The sequence below is a fragment of the Acanthamoeba castellanii genome (genome assembly GCF_000313135.1).
Source record: "Acanthamoeba castellanii str. Neff unplaced genomic scaffold scf7180000084603, whole genome shotgun sequence".
NCBI classification, from domain to species: domain Eukaryota; phylum Discosea; order Longamoebia; family Acanthamoebidae; genus Acanthamoeba; species Acanthamoeba castellanii.
In genome coordinates this window covers 1391248-1408881 of record NW_004457654.1, presented here as the reverse complement: position 1 = coordinate 1408881, position 17634 = coordinate 1391248, and the positions used below count along the sequence as shown (strand labels likewise).

General features: G+C 57.8%; 9 protein-coding genes across 9 annotated transcripts; 3 read left to right on the top strand and 6 right to left on the bottom strand.

Moving 5' to 3' along the window:
• Positions 1 to 20: 20 nt before the first annotated feature.
• ACA1_073390 (uncharacterized protein) lies at positions 21 to 2523 on the bottom strand (the record flags this gene model as incomplete). Its single annotated transcript, XM_004353171.1, has 12 exons — positions 21 to 161; positions 228 to 361; positions 456 to 519; positions 600 to 676; positions 766 to 869; positions 955 to 1086; positions 1189 to 1343; positions 1429 to 1546; positions 1672 to 1736; positions 1839 to 1974; positions 2096 to 2121; positions 2230 to 2523. 12 exons carry the CDS (start codon positions 2521 to 2523, stop codon positions 21 to 23), a joined length of 1446 nt encoding a protein of 481 aa, XP_004353223.1.
• A 242-nt stretch (positions 2524 to 2765) lies between these two features.
• ACA1_073380 (uncharacterized protein) lies at positions 2766 to 6559 on the top strand (the record flags this gene model as incomplete). Its single annotated transcript, XM_004353170.1, has 15 exons — positions 2766 to 2833; positions 2970 to 3046; positions 3130 to 3181; positions 3265 to 3377; positions 3462 to 3617; positions 3759 to 3887; positions 4004 to 4070; positions 4204 to 4397; positions 4511 to 4693; positions 4810 to 4901; positions 4999 to 5202; positions 5320 to 5396; positions 5500 to 5648; positions 5784 to 6277; positions 6404 to 6559. 15 exons carry the CDS (start codon positions 2766 to 2768, stop codon positions 6557 to 6559), a joined length of 2211 nt encoding a protein of 736 aa, XP_004353222.1.
• Positions 6560 to 6727: 168 nt separating this feature from the next.
• ACA1_073370 (Bax inhibitor 1, putative) lies at positions 6728 to 7679 on the bottom strand (the record flags this gene model as incomplete). The annotated part of the gene is made up of 4 exons (XM_004353169.1): positions 6728 to 6798; positions 6881 to 7182; positions 7257 to 7529; positions 7621 to 7679. The coding sequence occupies 4 exons, from the start codon at positions 7677 to 7679 to the stop codon at positions 6728 to 6730; spliced, it is 705 nt and encodes a 234-aa protein (XP_004353221.1).
• A 394-nt stretch (positions 7680 to 8073) lies between these two features.
• On the bottom strand, positions 8074 to 9588 carry ACA1_073360 (RNA recognition motif domain containing protein; the record flags this gene model as incomplete). The annotated part of the gene is made up of 3 exons (XM_004353168.1): positions 8074 to 9251; positions 9364 to 9424; positions 9550 to 9588. The coding sequence occupies 3 exons, from the start codon at positions 9586 to 9588 to the stop codon at positions 8074 to 8076; spliced, it is 1278 nt and encodes a 425-aa protein (XP_004353220.1).
• A 358-nt stretch (positions 9589 to 9946) lies between these two features.
• ACA1_073350 (AAR2 protein) lies at positions 9947 to 11590 on the bottom strand (the record flags this gene model as incomplete). The annotated part of the gene is made up of 7 exons (XM_004353167.1): positions 9947 to 10099; positions 10191 to 10279; positions 10369 to 10527; positions 10617 to 10979; positions 11063 to 11141; positions 11232 to 11310; positions 11421 to 11590. 7 exons carry the CDS (start codon positions 11588 to 11590, stop codon positions 9947 to 9949), a joined length of 1092 nt encoding a protein of 363 aa, XP_004353219.1.
• A 188-nt stretch (positions 11591 to 11778) lies between these two features.
• On the top strand, positions 11779 to 13139 carry ACA1_073340 (permease, putative; the record flags this gene model as incomplete). Its single annotated transcript, XM_004353166.1, has 5 exons — positions 11779 to 12094; positions 12163 to 12409; positions 12473 to 12704; positions 12775 to 12867; positions 12939 to 13139. 5 exons carry the CDS (start codon positions 11779 to 11781, stop codon positions 13137 to 13139), a joined length of 1089 nt encoding a protein of 362 aa, XP_004353218.1.
• Positions 13140 to 13651: 512 nt separating this feature from the next.
• Positions 13652 to 14206, top strand: ACA1_073330 (uncharacterized protein; the record flags this gene model as incomplete). The annotated part of the gene is made up of 2 exons (XM_004353165.1): positions 13652 to 14065; positions 14150 to 14206. 2 exons carry the CDS (start codon positions 13652 to 13654, stop codon positions 14204 to 14206), a joined length of 471 nt encoding a protein of 156 aa, XP_004353217.1.
• A 159-nt stretch (positions 14207 to 14365) lies between these two features.
• ACA1_073320 (tyrosine phosphatase, putative) lies at positions 14366 to 15638 on the bottom strand (the record flags this gene model as incomplete). Its single annotated transcript, XM_004353164.1, has 7 exons — positions 14366 to 14445; positions 14546 to 14724; positions 14801 to 14895; positions 14990 to 15127; positions 15209 to 15338; positions 15429 to 15489; positions 15596 to 15638. 7 exons carry the CDS (start codon positions 15636 to 15638, stop codon positions 14366 to 14368), a joined length of 726 nt encoding a protein of 241 aa, XP_004353216.1.
• A 104-nt stretch (positions 15639 to 15742) lies between these two features.
• On the bottom strand, positions 15743 to 17178 carry ACA1_073310 (DHHC zinc finger domain containing protein; the record flags this gene model as incomplete). Its single annotated transcript, XM_004353163.1, has 5 exons — positions 15743 to 15964; positions 16057 to 16263; positions 16335 to 16447; positions 16691 to 16958; positions 17059 to 17178. The coding sequence occupies 5 exons, from the start codon at positions 17176 to 17178 to the stop codon at positions 15743 to 15745; spliced, it is 930 nt and encodes a 309-aa protein (XP_004353215.1).
• Positions 17179 to 17634: the final 456 nt, after the last annotated feature.

Below are 17634 nucleotides of genomic sequence, written 5' to 3'. Positions count from 1 at the left end.
CGAAGCAGACGACGAAGAGCTCACGCGACCTTCTTGGGCGCCGCGGACCGGGGTCTGGCGGGGATGACGTAGGTGACGACGAACCAGGTGGCGAACAGCAGGACGTGTCCGATGAAGTAGGTCGACTTCCAGACGTGGTAGACCGGCGGCCACTCCAGAATCTGCTCGTTCGGTGCATATTAGGGGAGCAACACACACACACACACGGAGAGGGAGGGCCGACGTACGACGAACGACAGACCGATGTAGTTCATGGTGAGCGAAGTGGCGACCATGCCCAAGACGTCGTAGACGTACTTCTGCGGGTACAGCGGGGTGACCTCGTCCTTCATGACGAGCGGACGGATCTTCCTCCTCACCTCTGCCGGTCAGAACGACGAACGACGAGAGAGAGAGTGAGTGAGGCCACCACACCACCTCGCAGATCACCGCGTGCGAGCGGGAGTGCGACGTACCCTTCGAGGCCTCCGTCAGGAAAGCCGAGGCGATGAAGAAGAGGTAGTAGCCGGGATAGAACCCCTGCGTGCACACGCGACGACCACGGTAAGTACGAGATGCAGTCAGGGCGGGATATTATGCAGAGGTGGGGGCACACGTACATGCCAGAAGGCGCTGCAGGCGTAGGTGGCGATGGTCGGCAGCATGCTGCGCTGATCGCTGAAGCGGAGGTAGATGTCTGGGAGGAGAAGAGCGTGAGCGTTCCTTAGGAACCACTAGTGGTAGCTGAGTGCGAGTGCGAGAACGGCGCGGCATTGAGGAGCGTACAGTGCTTGAGCCATGTGGCAGTGCCCAGATTCCAGTTGTCGGTGATGCCGCGAATGTTGGGCGCGAACTCGACAGCCAGAGGGAACGCGTTGGCCGCACGGTCCCTGAAGCGTGGAAAGCGGGTGGTGAGCGACGTAGGAGGTGAGCGGCTCGAGAGCGCCCCATCGGGGGAGTGAAGGCACCACGCACCACTTGATGTTGCCCCTCTTGTCCTTGCCGCTGTAGCCGAAGCCAGAGGCGATGCAGGAGGACTCGGCCAGGAACCAACCGAAGTAGTACTTGGTGCGCATCAACGAGACGTGGAGATAGAAGCGCCCAATCCTGCGTGGGTGTAGTATGCGGTGCACGAGCACATGGTCAGGTCCCGCAAGCAAGCAACATCCCGCTAGCTTGGGTGGGTGGGCGAGCGGGCAGCGCATGTACTGTTCCCAGACGGGGGCCTCGATGAAGGAGGGCAGAGCGAGGTCGATGGGGCGGAAGTGGCCGGCGAGCACGAGCAGAGGGAACACGCAGATGGCCTTGCCCAGCGCGATGATCGACGGGACCACGGGGTTCGGAGACACTCTACCAGGGAACTCCTATCATCACCACCAGCGCCACCACGAGAGGCGGAGATGAAGCGCGTAAGCCCATGACATTCATGCAGTGCGCCCAGCCCAGCACCACCCCGCCCATGCGGATGCGTGCGCCCACCTTGAACATGGCTCCGGTGATGAACGCTCGGTAATCAGCAAAGAGGATGGCCGGACCGGCGAGGAAGCCGGGGAAGAAATACACGTAGCTGGACGCACGCACACACACACGCACAGCACACACAACACACGTCAGACACGCACTGAGAGATGAGACAACTCGGGCGCGTGGTGGTTGTGGATGAGAGAATTCATCAAACGGTCGGTAACGCACCCAAAGAACTCCAGCATGCTGGGCAACCTCTCGATGCGGTGCTCCTTCTGGAAGGGGCTCATTACCTGTGAAGTGTTTCATAGCGACGCAATGAGCAAGCCGGCAACGAGGCAGAGAGGTCGTCGGTGGAGCTCAAGAGGGAGACGGGCGATCGAACGGTGGTGTACCTCCTTTTCGGCCTTGCTCCTGTTGCCATCGTAGTAGTCCATGGCGATGGTGGTCAGCTTGATAGTGAGGATCATCTGAGGACCGCTGAAGTCGAGGGTCCAGCCGCTCCAGTCGGTGTACATACGGTAGATGTGTCTGCGCAACAACAGCGTCAAAATAATTAATAATCTCTGGCGAGAAGGAGCAAGCACCCCATGCACAACCAGACACAAATAATTACAATTATTGAAATTAAAATCGAGATTGAAGTGGTTACCCAACAGACAGGTAGCCCATCGCGAACTGCACAAGTCACGAGGAACCAGAGTAGCAAAAGAGATTTTAGGCAATCGGAAGGCCGACTCCGACAGGATGTTGCTGTTTGAAAGAGAAGCCCGGGGGGGGGGATACCACAAAGACGGCCTTGTGGGCAATGCCATGGGGCAGGATAGACAAGAGAGTGTAGGAGATCATGGCCGTGACGAGGGAATGGATCCATGAGTACTCGCCGAGCGAGAAATGGCAGAAGAAAATGCTAATCACAATGGAGAGGACATGCTTCGCATTCTCGCGTCCCGGGCCGAGAAGGCGAAAGATGTAGGACAGAGGGATGGCGGCCAGCAAGCACGCTAGGTACTTGAGCTGATCAGCCGGGAACCCGGTCTGCGCCGAGAGGTCGGCAAACGTGGCGTTGAGCGCTTCCATCTCTGAGCTTCGCAACCTTTCTTTTCTCGCCCAGAAGCTTCTTTTTCTTTTGCTGCTGTCTTTGTTTGAAAATGGGCCAATCAGAAATCACACGATAGCACCTGGACACAGGGCAGCTTGGCAGACCACCTTGAAGGTGAACACAGGACCGGAGCGCAGAACTGCGTTGAGAGCATCTTTGCAAAGACACGGAACACGGTGGTGGTCGGCTGCGAGCGGCTCTAGATGCGAGAGAGGCAGCGATGATGCTGGAAACTGCACAGCCGGCGCCGATTGCGTACTCCAAATCACTCCAGAAGCAAATCAAAGGGTACAATGGGGCTTTCCATGGATGGCTGGATGGCGACGCGATTCATCCGGCCCCTGAATTGGAAAATTTCAGCATTTATTGTTCGAGTTGGGCACCAATTGACCGCCTCTCCTCATAATCACTGTGCGGCACGCAGGGCTGTCACCAAGAAGAAGTATCAGGACAAAGTCGAGCAAGTGAACGCTCTTCTTCAACCTCTCCAGGCCCCATGGGGTACGCTCCCCTTCAATTTTGGCATCTTTGGTTGATTTTTTCGTCATCCTCTTCCCGTTGCTGACACGCCCATTCCCTGGCAGCGTACAAAAATGATGAAATTCAAAGAAAGGGGAAGGAGTGCCTCCTCATCTAGTACGTACATCTCCTCCAATCGTCACTCTCGGCGCGCCTTCTCCCAATCTTTTCTCATCTACATACAACTTTCTCCCATCTAGTTGGGATTTTTTATTGAGAGAAGCATCGAATGCAACGCTTGGAGATCGTCATACCTTCTTCACGGAAATGGTGCTCATTATCAGGCGCAGAGAGTTTGACATCTTCAGCCTTGGTACCTCGCCCCACTTCACCGCTTTCTGATCAAATGCCAATCGCTCATCATCAAATCTGCTGTCGCCATGATTCTTGCGTGTAGAGTGGAAAGACGGTCGGCTCCTGTCGAGCGGAGCCGACCGAAAGCTGGCGGTGCGGTATCACGACCTACTGGTGGAAACCATGCTCTTCTGCATCAACAAGCTGGCCAAGACGGGCGCCTACACCGCTCTCATGGAGTTCTCCTCCAAGGTTTTGGGTGCGCTCCCGATGCCTTTACGTTCACCCCCTCCCACACACACATTGTGTTGGTGGCGGTCCACCCTTTCATACCGCTCATTCATGTCTTCTGGTCTTCGGGGTTCATCTTCTCATCGCCATGTTCATGTCTTGGTTGCAGCCGTGTGCTATTTTTGTTTCCCGTCCCTCACCAAGGCCACGCTCGACGGTGTGTGGCCCGACTCAAAGGAGAAGTCCGCCCGGAAGGAGGACATCGAGCTGGGGGAGGACATCGCGAAGCTTCTACAGGGTACGTACATGCACACACACACACATGTCACACCCACCCACTCGTGCTACACAATTTCTCTCGTGTCAAGTGCACGCTACACCTCAACGTTCTCATGCGCCCGATAACGCACGCAGACTCATGCGACGATGGGAATTCTTCGGGGAGTCTGTACGCCAGCCTCGAACAAAGCAATAGCAAGAAGTACGCGCCCTCCTCGACCCTTGCAGCTTCCCTCTTCCCTCCCATTCATCGACGAATGAATGAATGACTGGCAAGCACTTCTAACACCCGCGCTTGGTGACCACACACACACACACACACACACCAGCATCAGGGCATTCAAGCAAATGCGCAAGTATTACCTGGCGATAGACGACCACGGCAACGCCTCCAAGCTTACCCATCACACCTCGTGGCTCAAGAGGTTCAACAACGAGAGCATTCACTACGTGGGGCTCCTGGTGGACATCGTCGACCAGGCCGCCTATCTTACCGCCGGCGAGAGTGTACAGTGGGAAATGGTGCCAGGTACTTACTTGTCACTTTGCCTGCACCACCTTGTGTGTGTCGTGTGTGTCATGTGTGTGTCATGTGTTGCGCCAGTGCTGACGTGCACGCGCGTCACGCGTGGTGGGGGGCAGGTTATGCGCAACTGGTGCACGCGTTTTTGTTCCAGTTGAAGCACAAGATGGGCATCAACGAATGGAAAACGAGGGCGGCGACTCAGTGCGTTTCCTCGCTGATGCAGAACCCTCGCCTCTTCAACATCTTCATCAAAGTCCTCTACTCCAAAACCAACATCAACGACGCCTCCTTGACCGAAAGTACTACCACTTGCCACTTCCCTCAGCCTCCCCTCGTCTCTTCTTCTTCTTCATCATCGTTTGTGCCTCTAACTCTTCTCTTGGCGACCCTTCTTTTTCTTCTTCTTCTTCTGCAGCATCGTTGGAAATTTTGTCCGAGTGGTTTCTTCGCGTGCGGGAAACCTACACTTACCTTCCCCGCGATTTCGACTACGACTACTTCTTCCAGGTTCACCTTCCACTTCTCCACCTTCCTCTTCAACTTTGTACACACCACACACTCGACTCACCAACGTGTGAATCGTAATGTAACGGCGTGTTAACAGGGGCTGGTCATTATGCTCGATTGCGAGCATCACGTGACGCTGATCAAGGCGTTGACGTTCATCTACAACACCCTGCACATGTACCTGGAGAAGCCGCGGCGACGCTTCGTGCAGGAGATCATCTTCAAACGATTTTTCTTCAAGTTCTTCCTTCATTGGCACCCACAAGTGCGTGGCATCTACCACCAGCTCATCATTTTCAAGGTACGCCCCCACACCACCAATCATCACAATTGCCACGTCGGCACCAACGTCATACCGCACACGACACATTCCTTCCGCGCACTCGCTCATTCTCACACTTTTGCTTTTTCACAACAGGCAGCGCGCGTGCGAGAAGAGTTCAAGCGCATGCGTCGAAAAGACATCAGGATACCGACCGAAAGGAAAACGGACCGGTACGCTCTCTTCACGCGTGTGCGCGTGCGTGTGCGTGTGTGCGTGTGCGATTATTATGACGCCATAACAAAAAACGAGTGACTGACTCACGCGCAACAATAGGCTGGCGCGGGGGTTGAGGGAGGCGTACGTGGAGGCGGTGAGGCAGCGGATCGGGTGGAACGACCAGAAGCGGGAGGAGATCATCCGATCCCAGCCTCCGTCGCCCTCGCACATCATCAAGACCCTCAAGAAGGAGGCCAAGGCCAAGGGTATTGCCCCCCCCCCCTCATCCCACTCCACCCTTCTCCCGGCACTCGCCCGCCCACCTCTTTTGTTCATGCGTGTGCGATGTGTGCGGTGTGTGCGGTTGGTTGACAATTGATGGCACGTGACGACATCAGCAGAGGCGGAGGCAGAGGATGCGGCGGCGCAGGCCAACAACGGCAAAGACAACAACGGAAAGGACAACGCCGGCGGAAAGAAGATCGGAAAGAAGGAGAAGAAGGAAAAGGAAAAGAAGGAGAAGGAGAAGGAGAAATTGGAGGAGGAGCGAAAGCGGAGGGACAGCAGGGAGGACGCGTCGATGGCGAAGAACAAGCGGAAGTCGTCGGACGGCGGCCTCAACGGGAAGGCCAACGGGAAGAAGGAGAAGGACAAGATCCGGAGCTCCTTGGGCAAGGGCGAGCTGAACGGGGCCGACAGCAACGGCAGGCAGGGCGGCAAGCGATGGAGGAAGAAGGAGAGGAAGGAGAAGGGCAAGGAGAAGAAGGACCAGGAGAACGGGTCGCGGGGCAACGAAAGCGACGACGGCGAGGAGGAGCGGAGCAGCGACTACAGCGAGGAGGTCAAGAAGGTCACCCTCAAGATCGGCGAAGAAGAGTTCCCACCCTGCCTCGAGGTACTTCTATCATCAATCAACCAACCAACCAACTACGATCCACCATCTGCTTCTAGCCAACCTTTGGCGCCCGGATACTGACGCGTGACGTGGCGTGGGTGGTGATGGTGGTGGTGGTACGACCAGGTGTACGCGGGTGCGTCGCTGCTCAAGTACGAGGAGACGGCGGAGCACTGGGTCAAGTGGGCCGACGCGGTGGAGATGTTCCCCGACGGGTCGGTGCACTACCCGGACATGAACTCCCTGGTCCTCTCCACCCCCAAGGCCGATCGCGAGTTGTGATAAAGCCGCCGCACCACCAAAGCTCCCGTGGGAGGGCAACACAATCCCTCTCTGTATCCCACAAGATCGGAATCACTCATGTACAACTTTTACCCCCAAAGCTCTCGGGTGTGGGCGTGGTGTTTATTGGAGTACTTCTTCGAAGTGGTGCGCCTGCGCCGCAGCTCTTTACTTTCGGCTGTTCTTCTTCTTGTCCTTCGACAGGATGACCACCAGCCGCACGAAGATGTTGATGAAGTCTGGGAAGGAAGAGTCAGCGATACTACACACACTACACGCGCTGGGGAGGTGGGTGGGCAGAGAGGCCTCTGGTGGACGCACCGAGGAAGAGCTCGAGCGAGTGGGCGAGGTAGTCCTGGTTGCCCATGTGGAACTTCTCGATGACGAGCTGGGTGTCGAACATCACAAAGCCGCAGAAGACGAGGAGGCCCAGGTAGAGGGTCACGTTGGAGAGCAGCGCCGTGCCGAGGAAGATGTTGGCGATGCTGACCCAGAACAGGAGGCTGAGGCCCGAGGACAGGAAGGCGCCGAGGTAGAGCATCGACCTGCGCTGCGCGAACAGGGCGCTCGCCGAGAAGCAGCCAAAGATGGCGAAGGTGCCAACGAACGCGTTCACGAGGATGCTGTTGTGTTGAAGAAGTGAGTAAGCCCGTGAGGGAGTGCATATGAGGAGGAAAGCAGGAGAGAGGAAGCGTACAGGGGATCAAGCTCGAGGGTGTAGGCCAAGAGAGGGCCGATCGAGCAGCCCTGGAAGAAACCGATGCCGAAAAGGAAGAGGGTGCGCTTGGGCACATTCTCATCGAAGGCGGGAGTCAGATGCAACATGGCAATGAGGCCGATGGTGGCAAAGAAGCTGATCAGGCCACCCAAATTGTAGGCGACATGCGCCCAGGCACCAATGGCCGACATCGCGAGCGTGGCGGCCAGGGTCGAGTAAACTCGAACGAGATGCTGCTTGAGGCGCTGATTGCTGCATTCACACGATGCGATTAGTGAGGGGGGGATGAGAATTGGCCAAATCTTCGACCCATACTGGACAAAATCGAGTGCCTGAGACGTACATAGGAGAGAAGTCCTTGACGGCATCCCAGTTGATCTTGCGGTCTGTGAAGGTCGTCATTTTGCTGTAACGTGCTTCTGAAGGAAATTCGATTAGTCTTGGATGTCGTAAATTGTGTTTGGTTCATTGTGGACCGACGTGGCAACGCCACAGACGTCAACGCCGTTTCGTGGAAGTGGGTCATCGTGTCCATAGGAAGGCTTCCGCCGAACATGCGAGCAAGGTGGGAAGGACACGGTCGGCGAGAGATGAGCAAGAAGGCGTGAGGTGGGTGGAAGTAGTGGGTTTATTGTGAGCGTCGGGCGGGGGAAAAACGGCATCCGCAGGTGCGGGTGGCCGTGCTGCCTGTGTGCGCACACAGCGTACTCACTCTGTCCGTTGGTTTTCGATAGCGGTAGGGAGCAGAACAGAGTAGATGAGGGAGGAGATGTGTGTCGGAGAGGTTGTAGAGAGTTTAGTCGAAGCTGGTCTTCTTGCCGGCGAACGAGGGCGTGGACGAGCCCCTGAAACCGCCACGACCACCGCGACCTCCTCGGCCGCCACGGTCACCACCGCGACCGCCACCACGGCCGCCACGGAAACCACCGCCGCCACGACCACCACGGAAACCGCCGCCGCCGCCGCCTCCGCCTCCGCCGCCGCCAGACCTGGCAGTGGCAGTGTCGATCCTGATCTGACGACCGTCGACGTCAACGGTGCCGCTGGCGGCGATGGCCTTGTTGGCGGTATCGGCGTCCTCGAACTCACAGTAGCCAAAACCGCGGGGCCTCTGGGTCTCGCGGTCGTAGACGATGCGGACGGCCTTGACGGTACCGAACTGCTCCAGGGCGGCCCAGATGCTGTCCTCGGTCGAGTTGAACGAGAGGTTGCCCAGGAAGACGTTGCCGTCGGTGGCAGCCTCACCGCTCTGTCGCGGGGCGTCGCGGGGCTTGGTGTCGCGATCGGCGTTGGCAGGGCGCTCGTTGGCCTTGTCGACCTTGAGCTCACGGCCCTCGAAGTCAGCGCCGTTGAGGGCAAGCACGGCGTCGACGTCGCTGGCGGAGGTCTCGATGTAGCCGAAGCCCTTCTTGCGGCCGGTGTCGCGGTCGGTGATGAGGCGCACGGCGTACACGGCGCTCACGCCCTGGCTCTCGAAGAACTGCTTCACAGTGTCCTCCTCGGCGCTCCACGGCAGGTTGCCGATGAAGAAGTTGGCGTTCGACGGGGTCTCGTCAGTCTTGGCCTTCTTGGTGTTGCTCTCCTCGGCATCGCCGGTGGACGAGTCATCGCCGTTCTCCTCCTCGTCGCGCTTCCTCTTGTTCTCAGCGGCGGCGGGCTTCTTCTCCTCCTCGTCGGACTCCTCCTCGGACGAGCTCGACTCCTCCTCGGAGCTGGACTCCTTCTTGGCGGCGGCGGCGGCGGCCTTCTTGGCGGGCTTCACCTCCTCCTCGGACTCGGACTCAGACGAGCTCGACTCCTCCTCGGAGCTGGACTCCTTCTTGGCAGCGGCCTTCTTAGCGGGGGCGGCCTTCTTGGCGGGGGCCTCATCCTCGGAGCTGGAAGACTCCTCCGACGAGCTGGAGCTGTCATCCTCGACCTCCATGGGGGCGGGCTTCTCCTCCTTCTTCTTCTGCTGCTTCTTCTTCTTCTCCTCTGCGAGTAGAAAGAAAATGAGATTAAACGCCGAAATCTCAAGATTGAACGTCAAATCTCATGACTTGCTCCGGAGATGCGTAATCGCGATTGCGGAGGAGGAGGAAGGTACCCTCGGCCTTGGCAGCCTTCTTTCCCTTGGTCTTCTCGACCTTCTCCACCTTCTTAGGCTCCTACATAAACAAAGATGGCGAACGAATCAGATAATCGCTCAATCTCACTCGAGTGAGATTGAATAGAGCCAGAGGACGGCCGAAACGCTCTAGGAGATGGGATTGTGAGACGGTGCGGAACATACCTCAGCCTTCACCTTCTTGTTGGTCTTGCTCTTTCCCATGATGAACGGATTTGTGTTTTTGAAATGAACGGAACTGGATTGGGGTATGTGCCGAAGATCGGACAGGTGTAAGGTACGGGGCAGGAGGGTAAGGGGTCGGATGTAACGCGTTCGTCGGACCAAGAACAGAAGAAGAAGGGGTGCGCAACAGGCCTCCTTCAAATAGCCTCCCGGCGCCGACTCCGCAGAGAAAAAGCTGAGAAGTACCCACGCTCCCGTCGCCCGCCTCTGATTTACCATTGGACCACAGGGCCAACGGACACTTGACGAGGTCGGAGGCTGCGGAAGAGAAGATACGCGGAAGAGGCCTCCGGAGCCGGAGGAGGAAGGAAGGAGAAGGCCTGCACTGCTCACTGACTCAGTCCTCGACCACTGTTGGGGCGTCTTCGTCGTCGGCGTCGAGGGCGGAGAGGTCCAAGCGAAAGTGGTCGGCCATGAAGGACTTGAAGGTGCGTCCGCGCCGGGCCAGGTCCGCGTCGAGTCGCTCGTCCTCTGTCAGCTCGAAGAAGCTCTGCAGCAACGATGAATGCGAGCGTTAGGTTCAACCCCCGGCTCACTGGAGGTCACTTCAGGTGAAAGCTGTTGCTCGGTTGGTGTCGCACCTTCAGCGAGCTCATCAGGAAGCTGTCGGCCATCAGCTCGTCCATGAAGAGGTCCACCGGGGCCTGTCGCAGCTGGTTGTGGAGCACGTCTGCGCCGCGCCAGCAGTGTTAGAGGCCAGGTCAGCAGGCCCCCCGTAGGCGGATCAGCAGAGCGAGACAAGGGCGGGAGTGGATGTACCGATGAATTCGTGGAAGAGCCGAGGACGCGTGAGCAGCGCCTCCTCGCAACTGCACAGGAGGTTGACCAGCTTCTTCCACTGCTCAAACCCCTCGTACTCCTGCCCCATGACGAAGCACACAAAACTGTACTCGAGTTCGCCCAATAGCAGTCCGTCATCTGAAATAGGGAAAAAACTCTGATCAGAGAGCGTTCACTGTGAACGAGTTGTGGCCGTGTGCGGCGTGTGTCATGCGGTGGAGCAGTACCATTGTCGTACTTGGTTTCGAGAAGCAGGGTCAGCGTGTAGCTCTTGTCGATGCTGTAGCGCGTGACTTCGTGGGGTGCTGCTCCTGGCGGTATGGCCCGTTTGGGAATGTCCGTGTAGTAGGACTTGTGGCCGAGCGTGTCCATAGCCGCAGAGCCGGCGCTCGACGCCTCGTCGCCGACCTTGGCCTTGCCCTTCTCCTCGATTCGTCGCTGCGTGGCCATCTCGGACCACACACTGTACCCCACCGGCTGCAGCCGCTGCAGCACCGCCGGCGTGATGTGTCTCGATATAGAGGCCCACTTCTCAGCGTTGGCCAAGGGATAGGGTCCCAGCCACTGATCGAATTCCAACCGCCGCACGCCTGCACGCCACACACACACACACAACACAGGCGAATCATGAGCTCTTTCATAAATTGGGCACACCGTCGGAGCGCGGGCGTACCTTCTGCCAGACGCTCAGCTTCGTCTCGGTCGGGCTCCGCAAAATCCTCTGTCTCGTCGCTCCACCGGAACACGGCCACCTACCAATACATGTGAGCCCACGGTACGAGCGCAGAGCCGCACACGAAAGAAGAAAAGCGAGGCACCCACGGCGGTAAGGTAAATGTTACCTCTGTTGGTCGCAGGTAGAGGAATCTGCCACGACGGCCCGGAGGCGGCCCACCACCCAAGCCACTGTTGTCGCCAGGACTGTAGAGAGCACAAACACGGCGCATTGGTGAGTGCGGCACAGTGGCATCGGCATAGTGCCGGCATGAGTGCGGGTGGGGTGCGCTAGAGAGTTGGTGGGGGGGGGGCACCTGTAGTAAAAGAAGTGGGCTTGGTTGGGCGGTATCATCTTGATGCCCTTGAAGCGCGGACCCACGACCCAGAGCTCCGTGTCGAGTCCCACCTCTGTGCCCTCCGGCACGCCCAAGCACAGCACCGACCCGCTCCGCTGCACCGTCGCAAGTGCCACCTCCCTGTCCATCTCCACGCTTGATTGCTTGGCTGCACCGCAGGCAACAGGGCAAGCCGGGAAGGGAAAAGTTTTGGAAATGGAGAATATTTTTATGCGGGGACTATGTCGGGAAAGCCCAACGAAACGGGATGGGAAGAATAAATTTAAATCACTTTTAGAAAACAACAAATAAAAGATAAACAAAATAAACACAAGAGATGAAGAGAACAACGCTCCGACTGCTGCCACAACGCACGCAGCTGCCCGGCGGAAGTCGAAGACTGGGGGCGTGGGGCATAGGCGCCGGTGTGCACAGCGTGCGACCACAGCGACCACCCCGGTCACCGACAACAACTCTCCGAAGTGGGTACGGTGCTTTGCGACCCACCCGGCGCTTCGTGGGCACAAAGTACTCGCAAGAGGGGGCTGGCGCCGCCACCCCCCAGGCTCCTCCGCCGACCGGTTGGCAGCTGCACCGAACCGGTGGTCTCATCGGCTCGGCCATGGGCTTCTTCGGCGGGCTAGTGGGCCAAGGTGGGCTCTTCCTCCTCCACACTCAAGCGTGTTGATAGTTTGTGTCTGACTGGTGGTTGTGACAACAGGCGGCGGGGTGGTGGGGATTCCGCTGATGACGTCGCTGGGCCGACTCACGCAGCACCAGGCGCACGGCACAAGCCTGGTGGCGGTGGCGTCGACCGGGCTCGCCGGCGCGCTGGCCTACTGGCAAGCGGGCGGGGCTGAGGAGGGCGTCGACACCCTGGCTGCGCTCATGCTCGCCGGCAGCGCCTCCCTGTTCGCAGGCGTCGGCGCCAGGCTCTCCAGGCGCGTCTCGTCGCCCAACCTCAAGAAGTACTCTACGACCAGCTTCAACAACACTCCCCACACAATGTTCACCATTCTCTTTATGTGCAGGTACATGGGCGCGTTCATGGTGGCGGCCTCGGTGTCGGTCGCGGTGAAGGCCTACAGCGACTACCCCGACCACAGGGGATCCCTCACATCGACGGTTGCGAGCGCAGCGTCCGCTACCACCGTGGCCAGCCCCGTCCTCAGCATGAGCGACAAGGCGGCGCTGCTCACGCCAGCCCATATCGCCACCATCGGGGCCATCGGCGCGGTCACCGGCTTCGCCTCGGGCTTCCTGGTGCGCGCCTCTTCTTGCAGCTTTATCACCTTTGTTACCAACCAACCCACCTAATACATCACCACCACAGGGCATCGGCGGAGGCTTGGTGATGGTGCCTCTACTGACCCTGTGTACCAGCATGCACCAGTCCCAAGTGCTGGGCACCAGCCTTCTCGCCATGGTACGCCGCCCTGGCCCTGACAGAATTGTTTGTCTCGCTGACCGGTGTGCGTTGCGCCTGTGTGCACACAGGTGATACCGGCGGCGGTAGGCAGTTGGACGCACTTGCGCCTGGGCAACGTATTCGTGCCGATAGTGCCTTCCATGGTGGCGGGCACGCTCGTCGGTGGCTACCTCGGCGGCAAGCTTTCGACCAACCTCACCCAGACCCAGCAGCGCGCCATCGTCTCCATCACTATCTTCACCCTGGCCCTACGCATGCTGCGGAAGTAGATCCTCGTACACCCCTCAAGACTACCGAGGTGGTGGCGCGACCGCCGGCTGCCCATTACCCACCCCAACAGTTGTGGCACGTACAGGACACCATGAGCCTGGGCACGATGGCTGGAGGGTGCAGTCAGTCAGGCGACGGAGTGGTCGTTGCGCGTGGTCGGACGCATAGCGTCAGAAAGACAAAACGAGAAAAAGAAAAAGAAAATGTTTTGGCGCGTGACGTTTTGGCGCGAAGCAAACGCAGGCAAGTCGCAACTTCTCCAATTCGTGTCTCCAATCCCAAATCTGCGCACATGGCCACGAATGCCGCGTATCGACTGAGGCCATGCACCTTCGATGCGATCCAATCGGGGGCAACTCTCGCTGCAGCGCCCGTGGCTTCTTTGAGAGGCTGGCTTGCTTCTGAGCTCTGGCATGTGAAGGTGCAAGCTCTGGAACCCGCCGCAGGTAAGGCACAAATCCAATTCTCGAACAGTAAGGACAAGGTGAGCTGAAAAGACTGACAGATCGCGATGTGGTCAGATGTGACAGCCCTTGAGGATCGGCTGCAGGATTTCAGCGTTCGTTTCGAAGCCCTCGAGCTGAAGATGGCCACCCAAGAGGAGGAAATAGTTTCCCTCAAGAAGGCGGGTGCCGCCCAGGCGGAGACGATCGTTTCCCTCGAGAAGGCAGGCACCACCCAGGCGGGGGAAATAGTTTCCCTCAACAAGACGGTTCGCACCCTCAAGAGGAAGGTGGCCACCCAGGCGGGGCAAATCGAGGCTCAATCTGAACGACAAGGAACCGTCGAGGAGCTTGTGAGGCAAAACTCTGCTGCCGCAAAAGCCACAACAGCCATCTCGCAAAAGCTCGAGAAGGTTGTGAAGGCCTCGTCTTCGACCACTTCGATGAGAACACGCAGCAAAAGAAAGCGAGACCAAGAGGAGGTGATACTCAGCTTTGTTCTGGCTAACAATTGGCATGAGACGATATCTGGCTGACGATCCTTGTTGGGGTGCGCGCATTTGCAGGAGAAGGAGAAGAAGCAGGCGAGCAGCGAAGACGAGGAGGAAGGGGGCGAAGACTGAGCAATTCTTCGATTGCTGTTGTGTAGGGCAGAGGACACGGCGCGTGCAAGGGGCAACTGACTGAACAGAGACTGTACAGTCGCACGTGGACGATGTGTAAATAGATTGAGTCTCGTTGTTGCACACGACATGATTCATCACACTTGGCGCGGGGAGAGCTTAGTGCTTCTTGGTCGGGGCGGGAGTGCCGAGGCACTTCTTCCTCTGGGTGACCATGTGCATGAAGAGCGTGGGGAAGCCTGCAGTGAATTGAAAAAAAAACGACCGACCAGTCAGTTGAGTCAGCTTCTCCATCCAGCAATGTAGCAATGCGATGATGAGTGGGGTGGTTCGGCGTACCGGGCAGGTAGCTCAGGATGGCGATGATGAGGACGGTATGATAGTCGAAGGCGAAGTTCCACTTGTTGGGCATGTGGAAGGAGAAGACGTCGGTCTCGCGGACCCACGAGAGGGACACGATGATCAGGCCGATCTCGCTGGCCACGCCCAGAGGGTACAGGACGTAGAACAAGGTGTACCTGGACCCGGTCGATAGTCAGCACTTGGTTGAAGGACCTCCTTCAAACAGTCGAAACGAGTAGGGCGCGTGGTTACCTGAGCCACAGAAGGAAGTAGGGCGCATGACCGTTGAGGGTGTTGAAGGCGTAGTACGAGTAGCGGATGATCTCGGTGATGCCCCACGCGGCGACCTGTAGAGTAGCGGGACACACAAGAGGTGAGACGAGGGCAAGGCGCTGCTCGCGAGTCATAGTGTTTGGATGAAGAGCTGTAGAAGACGCGCACCATGGAGGCGAGGAAGTAGTGGTTCTGCGCGATGGGGGCGATGTTGGCGATACCCCAGGTCAGGAGCAGACGCGAGGCCACTTGCATGAGCGTGGTCATCAGCGGGCTGCGCACCACGCCGGTGATCGCGTGGACGATCTGCACAGGTGAGGAGGTACGCGCGTGTGAGCTCTCTCAGCTGCTGGCTTGGCACGTCAAAGAAGTCGGGGCAGTAGAAACCTCAAGGAGGGCGGCGGACTGGAAGAGGAGCAGGGGATCGCGGAGGTACGACCACAGGGGAACGCCCTGAGTGGTGCCCACGTGGTGGCCATCCAGGAAGAACTGGGCCAAGCGAACCAGCACGTAGGACCTGATCGTACCATTAAAAAACAAAAATCGAATTGCCGGCAGCGAATTAGACTGACACACTCGATGACAAAGCCAAAGCGGAAGGAAGTACCAGCCGAAGAAGAGAACGGTGTTGTAGAGCACGACATAGTACTTTACCAAAGGCGATTGAGCTGAATGCCGATCAATTGTACGGGCCACATATTAAAAATGCACTTCGGCCTCAAGCCGCATTTTGCCATGTTGCACTCAATTCGCATAGGTACAAGTAGCGCGTACCCTTGGGCTTCTGGCTGGCACTCCTCTGTCCACGAGCAGACATGTTGCTTACAAAATCGGATCGACGGGAAAATGCAATAAACGGGCAGGGCAATAGAAAAATATTATTCTGGGCAATAAAATGAAAATAATAATGAAAAAACATCATCACACCTCAGAGATGTGGTCTGCTCGTCGGTCGTTGCTGCGTGTTCGACGCATGGGCTGAGCGTCCTGCGACTCCTGGATCGGCTCCTCGTTCCACTTGGGGTTGGCCGGGGTGTGGTAGCCGTCAGTCTCCGGTCCCGTGGGGAGCGGCCACGAGAGGATGGAGGCGCCCAACACCTGCTTGATGTTCTTCAACGGCCCCAGGTCGTACATGCGTCGTGGCTGCGCGGACCAGGAAGGTGAGTTGAAATGATTGTGATGATGATGATAAATGGACCCACAATGGTAGTGACATGTGCCTGACGGGCGGGTACCTTCCAGCGTTCACCCTTCGCCCGGCGGGGCGGGCGGTATTTGTTGGGCGAGAAGATCCGCTCGACGGTTGTGGTGTTGGTGAGCGCGAGATAGGTCATGTTGAACCCCATGCCGCACAGATTGGCGGTGAGGAGGAAGCCGAGCCAGAGGTTGAGCCCAATGAGGCTGCCGGTGGCCCAGAGATCGTTCGTCTCGTATTCATCTCTCTGGGTGAAGGAAAACAGTCATGAGAGGTGTGTTTGTTTGGTGAGCATCGGCTCGAAAGAAGTGGACGTACGTGCTGGTAGATGTCGTAGATTCGGAATCCGAAAAAGAGAATGAAGGAGCTACCCACGGCAGTGCCATACCACAGCCAGAGGATGAACATCTTGAGGTTGTTATGCCCCACGCCTGATATACGTAGGACCCGCGAGATTAGTAACCACCACATGACGGTCTGGCACGGTGCCCATACGAAGGAGACGTACAGTTGTTGACCCACGGGCTGCCAAGCAAATCGACAAATGTACGCGGGTTAGCCTCTCTCTCACACACACAAACACACACACACAGAGAGATAACGCCAAATGTAGCACACATGTGTAACGCACCAGTGATGGTCCATGCGCATCACACATCTGTTGCACATCGAACAGTGGTGCGCGCGAGGAGGGCGGTAGGAAGAGCACTTGCCGCAAAAGTTCTTGTTGCCTTGCCGCTTGTCGGGCTGCTCAGACTCGGGGACGGCCGCTTCGGCCTCCTTGAGTTCGGCGCCCTCGTTCTCGGCACCGGTTTGCTCTTTCATGACGTCCGGTGGAGGCATCACCGCCGGAGTGCACGACATGTCGCTTTCCATCATGATCTCCGGCGCCTTCTGCTCACCATCGAACAACAGGGCGCCCGTCTCCATGACCTCTGGCGTCTGTTCACGCAGCCACGTCAGCCTTTGCATGCAAATAAATAAATAACAAAGACAAAAAAATAAGCGAAGCATGCATCAAATAAAAGAAAAATAAACGCACCCAATTTGGGTCTACGTAGCCGGGATCGGATCGTGTGATGCGGGCGTAGGTGGTCAGGCACAGGGCAACGAGGCCGTGGAAGACGACCAGCAGGAACAGCTTGCCCCACGTCGTCCACATCTCGAATGGCAGAAAAACGAAGTGCCAAATCGAGATGAAGCTGCATGAGCCGCGTTATTGTCAGCACAAGAGAAAGACTTGGCCAACAACTTGCGAAGGCGCAAGGCGTACGTACGACAAGGAGCAAAAGAACCAGATGAAGCAGACGCACAGGAAGCCGCCCCACCGCTTGAAGAACTGCGCGAGGCGAGGGAACTGACGCTGGAAGGACTGGGGGCTCCCACGCCCGCCACGTCCGTGCGAGTGGCCATGCCCACCACCTCGCCCACCGTGTCCATGGTTGTGCCCGTGGTGGCTGCACTTCCTCCCCCCACTCTGCTGCATGCCTTCCTGTCGGTCGCCACACAAATAAAAGAATAAAAAAGGGATTTTACCGGTACTGTTCTTGTCCGCAACTCCGAGAAATTGAAAGTCAAATGCGTTTGCAAACCATTTCGGCGAGTCTTGTCGTGGTCG